The 15942-nt window shown below is 45.5% G+C and overlaps 1 protein-coding gene across 4 annotated transcripts in view; it reads left to right on the top strand.

The window, feature by feature from the left end:
- NCOA1 (nuclear receptor coactivator 1) overlaps window positions 1-15942 on the top strand; it is a 641218-nt gene that overhangs the window by 523665 nt on the left and 101611 nt on the right. For all 4 annotated transcript variants that reach the window (XM_089688167.1, XM_089688169.1, XM_089688166.1 and 1 more), the window contains one exon: window positions 3895-3995. In XM_089688167.1, coding sequence (XP_089544293.1) covers window positions 3895-3995 — 101 coding nt within the window. The remainder of the gene's footprint in view (window positions 1-3894; window positions 3996-15942) is intronic.

Below are 15942 nucleotides of genomic sequence, written 5' to 3'. Positions count from 1 at the left end.
CAGTTATGGGAACTGGTGGGAGGGGGGGCTCTATTAGGAAGGCTGTTCAGGTTGGCTTGGAGTTGGTGGTCCCATGGCCATCAGAATTTTGCTATGGAGCTCCATAAGTCAAAGTTACACCCCTAGACTCCCTCCTTCCCCGCACTCTCTCAGCTATGGGGCCCAGGGTGGGAGCGAAGACCTATTAGGGAGGCTGTTCAGGTTGGCTTGGAGTTGGTGGTCCCATGGCCATCAGAATTTTACTATGGAGCTCCATAAGTCAAAGTTACACCCCTAGACTCCCTCCTTCCCCCCACTCTCTCAGCTATGGGGCCCAGGGTGGGAGCGAAGACCTATTAGGGAGGCTGTTTTCGTTGGCTTGGAGTTGGTGGTCCCATGGCCATCAGAATTTTACTATGGAGCTCCATAAGTCAAAGTTACACCCCTAGACTCCCTCCTTCCCCCCACTCTCTCAGCTATGGGGCCCAGGGTGGGAGCGAAGACCTATTAGGGAGGCTGTTTTCGTTGGCTTGGAGTTGGTGGTCCCATGGCCATAAGAACTTTGCTATGGAGCTCCATAAGTCAAAGTTACACCCCTAGACTCCCTCCTTCCTCGCACTCTCTCAGCTATGGGGCCCAGGGTGGGAGCGAAGACCTATTAGGGAGGCTGTTCAGGTTGGCTTGGAGTTGGTGGTCCCATGGCCATAAGAACTTTGCTATGGAGCTCCATAAGTCAAAGTTACACCCCTAGACTCCCTCCTTCCCCGCACTCTCTCAGCTATTTATTTATTTCATGTACTTATTTACCATGATTCACAGTTACACTCGTGGGCTCCCTCCTCCCCCCCCCCCCACCCTAGCTATGAGGCCTGAGGTGGGAGCAAGGACCCATTAGGGAGGCTGTTCAGGTTGGGTTGGGGTTGGTGGCCCATTTGAATTTTGTTATGGGTCTCCATGATTCACAGTTACACTCCTGGGGTCCAGGGAGGGAGGGGGGCGCCGTTAGGGAGGCTGTTCAGGTTGGGTCAGGGTTTGTGGCCCATGAGGCCTGGAGTGGGAGGGGGGGGGGCGCCAGTAGGGAGGCTGTTCAGATTGGGGTTGGTGGCCCATGTCATGGCTATGGAGCTCCATTATTCATAGTTACGCTCCTTGACTCCCTCCTTCCACCCCAGCTGTGGGGCCTGAGTGGGAGTGGGGTTCCATTAGGGAGGCTGTGCAGGTTGGGTTGGGGTTTGTGGCCCATGGGGCCTGCAGTAGGAAGGTTGTTCAGGTTGGGTTGGGGTTGGGGTTGGTGGCCCATGAGGCCTGGAGTGGGAGGGGGATGCCAGTAGAGAGGTTGTTCAGGTTGGGGTTTGTGGCCCATGCCATGGCTATGGAGCTCCATTATTCATAGTTACGCTCCTTGACTCCTTCCTTCCAAACCAGCTATGGGGCCTGAGTGGGGTTTCATTAGGGAGGCTGTTCAGGTTGGGTTGGTGTTTGTGGCCCATGGGGCCTGCAGTAGGAAGGTTGTTCAGGTTGGGTTGGGGTTGGTGGCCCATGACGCCTGGAGTGGGAGGGGGACGCCAGTAGGGAGGCTGTCCAGGTTGGGGTTGGTGGCCCATGGCATGGCTATGGAGCTCCATTATTCATAGTTACTCTCCTTGACTCCCTCCTTCCACCCCAGCTGTGGGGCCTGGGTGGGATTGGGGTTCCATTAGGGAGGCTGTTCAGGTTGGCTTTGGGTTTGTGGCCCATGGGGCCTGGGGTTGAAGGGAGGCTGCAGTAGGAAGGTTGTTCAGGTTGGGTTGGGGTTGGTGGCCCATGAAGCCATCAGAAGTTTGCTATGGGGATCCACACGTCATAGTTACACCCTCTTGGCTTCCTCTTTCCCCTTGGTTATGGGACTTGGATTGGGAGGGGGGCCCTGTTAGGGAGGCTATTCAGGTTGGGATGGGGTTTGTGGACCACGGGGCCTGGGGTGGGAGGGGGGCCCAGTAACGAGGCTGTTCAGGTTGGGGTTGGTGGCCCATGGCATGGCTATGGAGCTCCATTATTCATAGTTACTCTCCTTGACTCCCTCCTTCCACCCCAGCTGTGGGGCCTGAGTGGGAGTGGGGTTCCATTAGGGAGGCTGTGCAGGTTGGGTTGGGGTTTGTGGCCCATGGGGCCTGCAGTAGGAAGGTTGTTCAGGTTGGGTTGGGGTTGGGGTTGGTGGCCCATGAGGCCTGGAGTGGGAGGGGGATGCCAGTAGAGAGGTTGTTCAGGTTGGGGTTTGTGGCCCATGCCATGGCTATGGAGCTCCATTATTCATAGTTACGCTCCTTGACTCCTTCCTTCCAAACCAGCTATGGGGCCTGAGTGGGGTTTCATTAGGGAGGCTGTTCAGGTTGGGTTGGTGTTTGTGGCCCATGGGGCCTGCAGTAGGAAGGTTGTTCAGGTTGGGTTGGGGTTGGTGGCCCATGACGCCTGGAGTGGGAGGGGGACGCCAGTAGGGAGGCTGTCCAGGTTGGGGTTGGTGGCCCATGGCATGGCTATGGAGCTCCATTATTCATAGTTACTCTCCTTGACTCCCTCCTTCCACCCCAGCTGTGGGGCCTGGGTGGGATTGGGGTTCCATTAGGGAGGCTGTTCAGGTTTGCTTGGGGTTTGTGGCCCATGGGGCCTGGGGTTGAAGGGAGGCTGCAGTAGGAAGGTTGTTCAGGTTGGGTTGGGGTTGGTGGCCCATGAAGCCATCAGAAGTTTGCTATGGGGATCCACACGTCATAGTTAAAACCCTCTTGGCTTCCTCTTTCCCCTTGGTTATGGGACTTGGATTGGGAGGGGGGCCCTGTTAGAGAGGCTATTCAGGTTGGGATGGGGTTTGTGGACCACGGGGCCTGGAGTGGGAGGGGGGCCCAGTAACGAGGCTGTTCAGGTTGGGGTTGGTGGCCCATGGCATGGCTATGGAGCTCCATTATTCATAGTTACTCTCCTTGACTCCCTCCTTCCACCCCAGCTGTGGGGCCTGGGTGGGAGTGGGGTTCCATCAGGGAGGCTGTTCAGGTTGGGTTGGTGTTTGTGGCCCATGGGACCTGGGGTTGAAGGGAGGCTGCAGTAGGAAGGTTGTTCAGGTTGGGATGGGGTTGGTGGCCCATGAGGCCATCAGAAGTTTGCTATGGGGATCCACACGTCATAGTTACACCCTCTTGGCTTCCTCTTTCCCCTTGGTTATGGGACTTGAATCCGGAGGGGGCCCTGTTAGGGAGGCTGTTCAGGCTGGGTTGGAGTTTGTGGCCCATTGCCCATCTGAATATTGCTTTATGACTCCATGATTCCCTCCTCCTCCCCCATCCACCTTCCCTTCTAGGCTATAGGAGTGTAAAAGGAAGAAGTAGCTGAAGGAGCCAATCGATTCATGTGGCTAGAAAGAGCATGCTGACAGGAGTAGAGAGCAGAGTGATCTAGTAAAAAGTTCATGACACCTCCTTTCACTGTCCAGTCACAGGTTGGGGGAGAGTCTAGGGTCAGAGGAAGTGAACAATGTCAGCTATCAGATTGAGGACATCTAGTGGCAGAAAAAAGTACTGCGGGGTAATCTCTGGATTGAACCTGAATATTGCAGCTAATGCTTTTTTTAATGGACTGTTCATTTTTACCTGGTTGATTTGCAGCTTAAGTCCCCGCACCCCCCCCCCCCCCTCTGTATTGCAATAGGCACATAGAAGTTGCTCTGTTTGTATGGTCTGTACTGGCCCCATCAGACTTGGTCACCAAGTGATGCCCCTCCCTCTTCCAGTCTGAGTGCTGCTGTGCAGGAGATACAATAGTGGACTTTAGGTATTTATACTGGCTGCATTTAATGGTACACAATGGCGATTTCTGACACAGGAGTTCTGTTCTTTAATGTCAGACATATCATTGTATTTATTCTGGATTTTCCTTTCTGTTCTGCAGAGAAGGCTGCCGGTATCGACGACGACGTCCAGAAATCGGACATCTCCTCCAGCAGCGGTGGGATGATCGAGAAGGAGTCGCTAGGACCTCTCCTCCTAGAGGTAAGTGGGGAAAAAAAAAACAGACATCGGCCTTTAAAGCCCGCCTCATTTCCTGGCTGGAGGACGTCTAGAGTCATCTAGCTCTTTCCTCCTTATCCTGATTGTCCCCACAGCCCAGCCATTTCCTGAATTGCATGTCAGTTCTTTCGATCACTGAGGCTAAGCAGCACATGTGGACGTCACCTAGGAGCAGTCTGTATGCAAAGGAACCTTGCCTAAAATGGTCACTCCTCTAGACTGACACCCACCCATCAAATCACTTTGTTTTTTGTATAACTCCTCCCACTGCTTGCACCTAGGCTGAAGGCTCTATTGAGGAGTATTGAGGCGGGGTGCTATGATGTTTTCAGAAAGTGATGTTCGGCCCCTTCCACCAGCCATGGTCTGCCTGCATTGCATAAAGAAGCACAGAGACCCAGTGATGACATCACTAGGTTGAAAATAAAGTAGATAAGCTCCTTCCACCAGCCATGATATGCCTGAATTGCATAGAGAAGCACAGAGGTCCAGTGATTACATCAGTGGGTTTAAAATAAAGTATTTGGAGCACTTCCCCTTTTAATTGATCCCAGTTCTCTCTCTGAACTACAGCACACCTCCCCCATGCCACAGAGAAAAGAATGGGAGGTGTTTTGTAGTCCCATCCTAGGGCGTCACTTTAGCACAGGAAGTGTGTTACTGGCAGGATCACCCAGTATCACAATAAAGCAGGAAAAATACATCAAATGCAGACTTCCCATTGATAACTCTTGTTGATCCTGCCAGAAATCCCATCAGCTGATGTCTTCATGTGCTGCGCACCTATCAGTCACATTGTTCACATTCCTATCTATGAACTACAGAACACCCCCCATGTTGCTGAGTTGAAAAGAGGGGGGTTGTATTCCTATTCTAGGATCACACAAATGAGCATTGTCAACTAATGCAGTCATCACATCTGTTCAATAACTGCAACAAATACCTGTCGATCCTGTCAGTTCCTATGCTGACCTCTGATCAGTTACATTGTTCCCAGATTTCTCTCTGAACTACAGAGCACCTTCCCCCATTTTATGGTATTGTGATTGGGGGGAGTTCTGCAGTCCAGTCCTAGGGGGGTGACAACACTGCTCTTCCATAGCCACAATACAATGAGTGTTGTCACCCTAGGGCAGGAAGTGTGTTACTGGCAGGATCACAAGATGAAAAAGCTGAAAGCACAAAAATAATGCAGCTGCCACATCTGTCCGACAACTGCGACAAATACCTGTTGATCCTGCCATAAATCCAGTAAGACAAGAACTTCTTGTGCTACACTTCTATAGGTTACATTGTTCTCAGTTCTCTCCCTGGACTACAGAACACCTCCACTTGTTATGGAAATGAGAAGATGGGGTGGTATTCTGTGGTCTAGTCCTAGGGCGACAAGGATTCTTCTGCATAGATACAGTGCAGTGAGTAAGCGTTGTCATCCTAGGACAGGAAGTGTGTTACTGGCAGAATCCCCAGGTGAAAATATAGCTGAAAAATAGAAAAGTAATACAGCCGCCACATCTGGTCGATAACCTCGACAAATACCTGTTGATCCTGTCTGAAATCCAGTAAGTTGATATCTTTCTGTGCTACACTCCTATCAGTTACATTGTTCCCAATTCTCACTCTGGACTACAGAACACCTCCACCATGTTGTGTAGATGAGAAGAGGGGAGGTGACCTGTAGTCCAGTCTTAGGGTTACAACGATGCTCCTCCATAGATACAGTACAGTAAGTGAGCGTTGTCAGCCTAGGACAGGAAGTGTGTTACTGAGATGAAAAGAGGGGAGGTGTTCTGTAACCCTGTCCTAAGGTGACAACACTGCTCTGTCATAGCTATTGTGTTGTCACCCTAGGACAGGAAGTGTGTTACTGAGATAAAAAGAGGGGAGGTGTTCTGTAGCCCTGTCCTAAGGTGACAACGCTGCTCTGTCATAGCTATTGTGTTGTCACCCTAGGACAGGAAGTGTGTTACTGAGATAAAAAGCGGGGAGGTGTTCTGTAGCTCTGTCCTAAGGTGACAACGCTGCTCTGTCATAGTTACTGTGTTGTCACCCTAGGACAGGATGTGTGTCACCAGCAGGATCATCAGGTGAAAATAAAGCAGAAAAAAAGGAAAACAAATACAGCCGCCACATCTGGTCAATAACCTTGACAAATACCTGTTGATCCTGCCAGAAATCCAGGAAGCAGATCACTTCCTGTGGTACATTTTTATCAGTTACATTGTTCCCAATTCTCACTCTGAACTACCGGACACCTCCCCCAATGTATGGAGATGAGAAGAGGAGGAGGTGTTCTGTAGTCTTGCCCTAGGGTGACAACACTGCTCTTCCATAGCTACAATACACTTGAGTGTTGTCACCTTAGGACAGGAAGTGTATTACTGCCAGGATCACCAGGTGAAAAAGGAAAACTAATGCAGCCAGTGCATCTACTGTAAGGGCCAGTGCAGGCAGTACAGGACATATTTATTTTTGGGTTACAACTATGCCATAGATGGGAGAAAGTAAAGGGAGCAGATGATCCCTCGCTATAGGCAACTGCGCAATTCTTCCTTATCGGCGAGCTCGCCTCTCAACCTAAAGAGATGACGCCGGAGGAGAGCGACTGCCATAGAAATGTCCAGCAGTAACTCACTGACGATGATTGTTGCTTAGCAACGTCTAATCCCCGCGCTGGATACAAAGTAGCAAGGGACCTCCACCCAGTGACACCGTATACATGCTATACCTTCCATTCACCAGTTCGCTGACACCAGGCACGGCAGCTCTATGTTCAATCTGTCTTTTATTGATCGGATCAGTGTTATAGAACAGAAGGATGACCCGAGCGAAAAGTTACAAAGTATTTCTCCCGGCAATACAACGGAGAGATCCATTAACCCTTTCCCTGACAAGCCGATTTAAAATAATGCCGCCCCCGAGCATATATTTTCTGAAAGCAGACACCCTGGAGAATAAAATAGTGGTTGTTCCTCTAAAATGTTTAATGTCACGCAATATCAGCGCAACGGTTTGCAGAATTTCCGTACACAATACGCTACAGTTTGTTTTAAGGCACACAAACACGGCCTATAAATATAAAATACGAGGTTGCGTCGAGTAGATGGATACCCAACATGTCAAGGCTTGAAATTGCGTGTGCCTGTGAAGTGACAATAGACTTCGGTACCCTTTAAGAGCCCTTACAGGTCATCAGTTTCGAGTTAACCATGAATAATGGGCCTAGAATTATTGCTCTTGCTCAAGCATGTCCAGTGATTGGTAACGTGTTCAGCGTTGTAGTGCGTAGGCCCCCATGACACATGTATTTACGTTTGTACCTGCGCATATGTGGGGGTTAAAAAAACTTGTGCTTGTGTGTTACCTTCAATTTTTACACTTTTTTAAAAAAAAAATTTTCACTAAATGTTATTTTTCACTACATAGGGGGACAAAATTCCCGTGTTATTTTTTTTTTTGGTGACAGGTTCTCTTTAATGAGACATCAGGGGGTCTAAAAGATCCCTGATGTCTCACCTGCCTTCCAGTAAAGCTAATGCAGCTCAGAGCTGATACCAGGAGTCGTCCCCACTCTATCCAAAATTAAGAAAAAAAAAAAGGTTTGACTTTAGTTACACTTTGAGTGATACTTTTTTCTTGGCTGATTTAAAGTTGTCTAAATCTGTTTGTCATGGGTATTCTTCCTTGAATCTTGGTGTGCTAATGTTAACATAAAATATATTAATATACTAATATAATATAAGCACCTAATATTTCCTAACATTAGTATATAAGCACTTAATATTTCCTAATATTAGCATATAAGCACTTAATATTACCTAACAGCATATATGCACCTAATATTTACTAATATTAGCATATAAGCACTTAATATTGCCTAACATTAGCATATGATCACCTAATATTTCCTAATATTCTCATATAAGCACTTAATATTTCCTAATATTGGCATATAAGCACCTAATATTTCCTAATATTCTCATATAAGCACTTAATATTTCCTAATATTGGCATACAAGCACCTAATATTTCCTAATATTAGCATATAAGCACTTAATATTTCCTAATATTGGCATATAAGCACCTAATATTGCCTAACATTAGCATATAAGCACTTAATATTGGTTAACATTGGCATATAAGCACTTAATATTACCTAACATTAGCATATAAGCACTTAATATTACCTAACATTAGCACATAAGCACTTAATATTTCCTAACATTAGCATATAAGCACCTAATATTTCCTAACATTAGCATATAAGCACCTAATATTTCCTAACATTAGCATATAAGCACTTAATATTGGTTAACATTGGCATATAAGCACTTATATGTGTGAAATTGTCAATAATAATGATGGTGATAATAAGAATATATTATTATTATTATTATTATTATTAATAATAATAATAACATTACCATTATTATTAATGATAAATTGCTAATATAATTATTACTGTTTTATTATTTTTATTAGTAGTAGTATTTATGATGATGATAATAAATTGCTAATATTATTACGGTTTATTATTACTATTATTATTAATGATGATAATAAATTGCTAATATTATTATTACTATTATTATTAATAATAATAATAATAATAATAATAACAAATAGATATATTGAGACACCCTAGTAAAGATGTCATTCATTTGTATTCTCTAAAAGAGGGGATGATCATGTAGTAAAGGTGGACATCGGGATTTGGATCTGGAGATTTGGGTGCTATGCACCTGTCTCTGGTCCGTTCTGGCAGAAATAAGGGGAAATAGGGTTATCCCCCGCCATGTGAGAAAGTAATGTCTGGAGGTCACATCGAGCAGGTGCAGGGCAGCTGGGTAGTATGAAGTTAGTCCTTGGCTCTGGAGAATGTGTGCAACCTCGCACGTTACCAGCTGCTGGTTGTACTCTGCCTTGGGTACTGTAAACAGGTGTTTGAGAAGTGTCCTGATAAACTCATTAGCCAGGTGTCCTAGACATCTGAACTTTTCACGTCAACTCTTCTTATTTTGGTCATTGTTTGTGTAGATGTGGCTGTGAATGGCCAGGGAATCTATAGAATGGAATGCGAGCTTCTAAATTATTCCCCTATACCAGCCATTTTAAACCAGGATTCTGTGAAACCCTTGGGTTCCTCCAGAAGTTGCTAGGGGTTCCTTGAGCTGTGGCTGATTGACCTTTCATCTGATGGTGTCTTTATAGTTCCAGGGCCAATGCTGCTAATCCCTGATGAATGGGTTTTAACAAGGGTTCCTCTAGGGTGATCGGTTGAGAAAGGTTTCCTGGACCAGCCTTCTTAACCTTTTTACACCAGAGAAACCCTTGAAATATTGTGTCCTTTACATTGTTGGCCAGTGGGAAAAATGTCCCTTAATGTGGTGGCCAGTGTAAATAATTCTCTGCTTACATTGGTGGCCAGTGGGAAGAATGTCTCCTAATGTGGTGGTCAGTGGGAAGAATGTGTCTTAATGTAATGGTCAGTTGGAAGAATGTCTCTTAATGTGGTGGTCAGTGGGAAGAATGTCTCTTAATGTGGTGGTCAGTGGGAAGAATGTCTCTTAATGTGGTGGCCAGTGGGAAGAATGTCTCTTAATGTGGTGGTCAGTGGGAAGAATGTCTCTTAATGTGGTGGTCAGTGGGAAGAATGTCTCCTAATGTGGTGGTCAGTGGGAAGAATGTCTCTTAATGTGGTGGTCAGTGGGAAGAATGTCTCTTAATGTGGTGGTCAGTGGGAAGAATGTCTCTTAATGTGGTGGCCAGTGGGAAGAATGTCTCTTAATGTGGTGGTCAGTGGGAAGAATGTCTCTTAATGTGGTGGTCAGTGGGAAGAATGTCTCTTAATGTGGTGGTCAGTGGGAAGAATGTCTCTTAATGTGGTGGTCAGTGGGAAGAATGTCTCCTAATGTGGTGGTCAGTGGGAAGAATGTCTCTTAATGTGGTGGTCAGTGGGAAGAATGTCTCCTAATGTGGTGGTCAGTGGGAAGAATGTCTCCTAATGTGGTGGCCAGTGGGAAGAATGTCTCTTAATGTGGTGCTCAGTGGGAAGAATGTCTCTTAATGTGGTGGCCAGTGTAAATAATTATCTGCTTACATTGGTGGCCAGTGGGAAGAATGTCTCTTAATGTGGTGGCCAGTGTAAATAATTCTCTGCTTACATTGGTGGTCAGTGGGAAGAATGTCTCTTAATGTGGTGGCCAGTGTAAAGAATTCCCTGCTTACATTGGTGGTCAGTGGGAAGAATGTCTCTTAATGTGGTGGCCAGTGTAAAGAATTTGTCTGCTTACATTGGTGGCCAGTGGGAAGAATGTACATAAGTTTTGGTGACCGGTGAGAAAAATTCCTTGCTTACTTTGGTGGTCAATGAAAAGAATGCCCAACTTACATTGTTGGCCAGTGGAAAGAACTTCTGTCTTACATTGAAGGTCAGTGGGAAGAATTTTTTTCTTTTACTTTGGTGGCCAGTAGAAAGAATGCCCCCATACAGTAGTGGTCAGAATGCCATCCTTACAGACCGCTAAAAAGACTATTGGTGTCCAGCAGCTGGTTCTTCCACATGGCATTGCCTATCAAATGGAAGGTCAGTCTTCCACAACTCAAGAAACAGCTAGTAACCTTTGGAGGACTCTAGTTTTTGACGGAACCTTGGTTGGGAATGGCTGCCCTCTGATCATCCTGACAAAAGAGAACCCAGGTTGGCTAAAGAGATTTCTCGATGTGTTGTGAATTTTTCTCATGGGTATCAGTGAGCACTGTTGGGATTTGTTTTTGTAATAAAAGCATTGAATGTGTCTTCTACCAAAAATGTCTTCCCCTTTCTGCTAGAAAAATGTTCCCCTGTGTACACCACCCAAGATGCATGCCGAGTGCAATTTACACTCTTGGTACTGTAAGTAACTGATAATGGAGCAAAGCGTGGAGATAATGTAACTGCAGCATGCATATGCAGGAGTTTCATTATCACTGGCAAGGCAATGGTCAAGAAAATAGATATTGGAAGCTGAAAACATTTAGGTGGCGACATAGAGCATGGACCTGTTAGCGCTGGAAGATGGCCAACCCAGAGGTCTGCCATAATGTCCAAATGCTTTTGTGGCACTGCCAGCTTAGTTCTGCCAATCAGTAAATTGCTCACAAGTAGTGCACATACAAAACATGAAATCATTCGAGAGCCAGAGATCCCGCATAATGCATAGACATTCACAAGGTCTCTTGTATCTTTTGTTACGATGCAAAACTGTTGTGATGCCATATGGCTATAGACAGCTGGATGTAACCTCCAACCTGTATACACCATTGATTTTGTTTTGTATATGCAGTATAAGTGTTTTACTGGTGCCAGTACTGCATATACAAAAGAATAAAATCAATGGTGTATGCAGGCTGGAAGTAACAACCAGCCATCTATAGTCATATGGCATCACAAAAGTTTTTCACTGTTACCAAACAATACAAGAGACCTCCTGAACATCTACGCATTTTGCAGGATTGCTCGCTTCCACAGGGTTAAAGCCTTAAGCCTTTTGGACAAGATACCTATCAAACTTGAAGAGTTCACTATAGTTCTGAGGAAGAAACCTCCTGAACGTTTATGTGTTTCACAGGATCTCCCGCTTCTTCAGGACTAAAGGCTTAAGCCTTTTGGACAAGATACCTATCAAACGTGAAGAGGTCACTATAGTTCTGATGAAGAAACCTCCTGAACTTTTACGTGTTTCACAGGATCTCCCGCTTCTTCAGGACTAAAGGCTTAAGCCTTTTGGACAAGATACCTACCAAACTTGAAGAGGTCACTATAGTTCTGATGAAGAAACCTCCTGAACTTTTACGTGTTTCACAGGATCTCCTACTTCTTCAGGACTAAAGGCTTAAGCCTTTTGGACAAGATACCTACCAAACTTGAAGAGGTCACTATAGTCCTGAGGAAAGACCTCCTGAACTTTTACGTGTTTCACAGGATCTCCCGCTTCTTCAGGACTAAAGGCTTAAGCCTTTTGGACAAGATACCTACCAAACTTCAAGAGGTCACTAATATCTTGAGGAAGACATCTCCTGAATGGCTAGACGGTTTGTGGGATCACCTGCTTCCTTGGGGATAAAGGCTTAAGCCTTTTATACAAGATACCTACTAAACTTCAAGAGGTCACTATAATGCTGAAGAAGAGACCTTCAGAATGTCTACGCATTTTGTGAGATCCCCAACTTCCTCTGGACTATAGTGTCCTCTTGAGGATTGGTAGGCATCTTGTCCAAAATACTTAAAGTGGTTGTAAACCCTCCCATCTACCCAGTGAAGTGACTGGCCCCAGGTGACACACAGAAATTAAACAAATCCTCCTACATAAGTTGTTCCTGTTTATCTGCAGTCTTCTCTTCTCTACATCAGCTCAAATCCAACATTTATAAAGCATGTCTGAGCTGTCAGAAAGCAGGGTGCAGAGAGCTAAAGTTACACACTGCAGAGCCTTGAGAGCTGATTGGAGGGAAAGGACACACCACCTTCACACAGCACAGGGGAACAGAGCTGTGGCTGTCAAACGCAGAATGTGAGCTGGAGCTCCCTTCCCGTCACCTTTTTTCTCTTGGTGTCAGGAAAACTTGTCAGAAGTAACTCATGCTGATAGCAGAGGAATGAGGCAGCAGACAGAAATGACACTTAATGCTCTGGTACATACGCACTATAGAGGGGTTAGTTCATATTTTATGTATGAGGTTTACAACCACTTTAAGCCTTTTGGACAAGATAACTACCAAACTTCAAGAGGACACTATTGTCCTGAGGAAACAGATATCCTGTGAAACACGTAGACTCTTGAACGTCTCTTGTATCTTTGGTAACAATGCGAAAACTGTTGTGATCACATATGGACATAGGTGGCTATATGTAACCTAGAGTCTGTATACACCGTTATTTCATGTTTTGTATATGCAGTACTTGTGAGGATTTTACTGTTAGGTATTACATTTTTGTATCAATAAATTATATTTATTCATTATACAATCTGATACATAGTTACATACTGAGAGTAGAGCCCTCCAACTCAGCCAGGGGGAGCTAGATCCTAATGGGTAGACAGGGGCTGAATAGCAGCCCAGGTGTAATAGTCAGAGGGGTCAAATCTCAGTCAGGAGCTGGAAGGCTCTGCAGACTCAGCCTTCTGAGACATCCCCCTGCCTAGAACTTTGGAGAAAGTTCTAGAAGCAGTAGGCGGGTGTAAGGAGTGGCTGATCTGCATATTCAAGGGGCTCTGACAAATGCCCAACCTGTTGGCAAGGCTTGGCAAGGGGTAAGGATAGCCCTTAAATATGAGTGAGCCTGTCCAGTAAGAGGAGGGTTGGGTGGGAGAAGGAGAGAGGAAGATGTGAGGCTGTGAGGAAGATGGCTGCAAGGAGGCCCAGTGGGATGGGACCTACCTGCAGGCCTGGAGCTGGATGGAAGGAAAGCTCAGAGCTCACTGGCCCCCTGAGAGAGGACCGCCTGTATGGCAGGGAAGGAGCAGCCCAGCTGATAGGCCTGGTAGCAGCAGCCAACCCCAAGTGGTACAGGAGAAAATCTGAGTGAGTACACCTACACCCCCTGGGCGGATAGGGGAAGGAGCACTTTGGTGGAAAACCAGTTTGGTGGAAAAACAGTTTAGCTAACTACCAATGACTGTTAAACTCTTAGAGTGACAGGAACCGGATCCCCTATTCAGAGATACTTCCAGATTGCTGGGTGAAGAGGAGAAGTTCATCTAGGGTCTGGGGTGGCACATTAAGGAGACACTGGATAGCTCTCCAACAAAGACTGTGCTTCCCTGTATGGCAGGGATGGAGCAGCCCAGCTGATAGGCCTGGTAGCAGCAGCCAACCCCAAGTGGTACAGGAGAAAATCTGAGTAAGTACACCTACAGCCCCCTGGACAGATAGGGGACGGAGCACTTTGGTGGAAAACCAGTGTAGCTATCAACCAGTGACTGTGAAACTCTTAAAGTGACCGGATCCCCTGTTCAGGGATACCTCCAGATTGCTGGGTGAAGAGAAGTTCATCTAGGGTCTGGGGTAGTACACTAAGGAGACACTGGCTAGCTCTCCAACAAAGACTGTGCTTCAGAGAAGGCTTGTAAATAGTTCCAGGAAGTTGTCCTGTTTGTCAGTACCCTTGGGCACCCTGTACACCCCCAACCCTATCCCAGTTCAAATCCCCTCAATAAACAACAAAACCAAAGCTCAAGAAACGATTTCTGACTCTGGATGCAAGCTCTTTGTAAAGATGTGTGATGCCTGGCTGTGCAGGACTATAGGGTCCTACCTGAGTTTGAAAAAAAAAAGACACCAGTCCATATAGTTCAACCACCATAAAAAGAACTTGACAAATAATTTCTTTGCTACCAATGCTTGTAATAAAAAGTTGATCAAGGGCCTAATCTTTTGGCATTGTATACCAAAATTAAATAAAAAAAAAATTTTGGCTGGAGTTTCCCTTCTTATAATTTTTTTTTCTATGGTTCAACTGGATGGACTTTTGTCTTTTTTCAGCCAGACTAACTATGTAACTATGTATTATGAAAAAAAAAATGAGTGATGATATTTACTTTTAATAGTTAAAAAAACGCCCCCTGTACTACCACTTGGAACTTCGTCTTGTCTAGAACTTAAAAAAAAAAAAAAATTAGAATAATGATAATAGTCTCTCCACCAGCCAGAAACACTGAGCAGCCGATAAAGTTTTACTGCCTGGCAGCCGTGTGATAACACACCTTACTGTTGACTGCTGGCAATTAGGAGATGTGAAGAGCTGCTTCAGCAAATTCATTATTTGATCCACTTCCAGTTATGAGCGGCTGGAAGGATTTACACATGTGACAGTATGCTGGCGGGAGAGCGAAACCGCAAACACTGTCTGACAGAGCCGTGTGTGTGTGTGTTTGTGTGTGTGTGCGCTTCCTGTGCTGATCGCACAGCATACCGATCAGCAGTCGCTCTCTGTTACTGGCTGAGCAGAAAAACAAAAAAATCTGGAGATTTCAATTTGATGGTCGCGATGACTTCACAAACCTGTAACTGAAGCTTTACGGTTGTAGTTGTCGGTAAAATCTCATATGCGTTTTATTTAAAATGTTAAATGAATTTCAAAAGTGATTTTTCAGATTTTTTTAATATGCTAAATCACTGGTGATCCTGCCGTAAAGGTCCTTGTTCAGGCACTTCTTGTTATAGGGTGACAACGCTGTGTCCCTGTCTCCCACTTGTGTTCTTGTGTTGTCACCATGTCACATGGGCTTCCGGTAGAGACTACAAGCAGCCCTTCCAACACAGATTACACAGGCATGGTCTACTGTTATCACAGTGACTACGAAGGCATGGTCCACTGTTATCACAGTGACTACGAAGGCATGGTCTACTGTTATCACAGTGACTACGAAGGCATGGTCTACTGTTATCAACATCAAGAAAGCCAACACTGAGAAATGTCATGCGGTTATTGGAGCAGTAAAGGATTAAAAGAAGTAAAAAGATTAGCAGCAATGAGGTGTAAATGATGAAAAAAGGTACAAATAAATATTAAAAAAAAAAAAAAATCCCATGTATGAGAAGGAATACCCAGAGCACTATAGGTGAGACAAAGAGATAGTACATCAAAGATGGCCTGATTTAAGGCTCCAGTTGTCTGACTGAACCTTTAGACCAGATGTCTCCAAACTTTCTGAACAAAAGGCCAGTTTACTGTCCTGCAGACTTTGAGGAGGCCGGATTGTGGCCAATGTGAGTAGAAAAAGCCCTGACGTCAATGGGAATAAACAATGCCTCATCATTGGTATTGATGGGAGGAATAGTGATGCATGCTTGGTAGTAGGGGAAAAAATAGTGCCCATTATTGGGATCAGGGAAAAGATTAGTGCCCCATTGTTGGTATCAGGGAAAGGTATAGTGCCCCATCATT

The sequence above is a fragment of the Staurois parvus genome, unplaced genomic scaffold (genome assembly GCF_062004578.1).
Source record: "Staurois parvus isolate SC_StPar_1 unplaced genomic scaffold, SC_StPar_1.0 ptg000448l, whole genome shotgun sequence".
In the NCBI taxonomy this organism is placed as follows: Eukaryota; Metazoa; Chordata; class Amphibia; order Anura; family Ranidae; genus Staurois; species Staurois parvus.
This window is presented reverse-complemented; position numbering and strand designations above follow the sequence as displayed.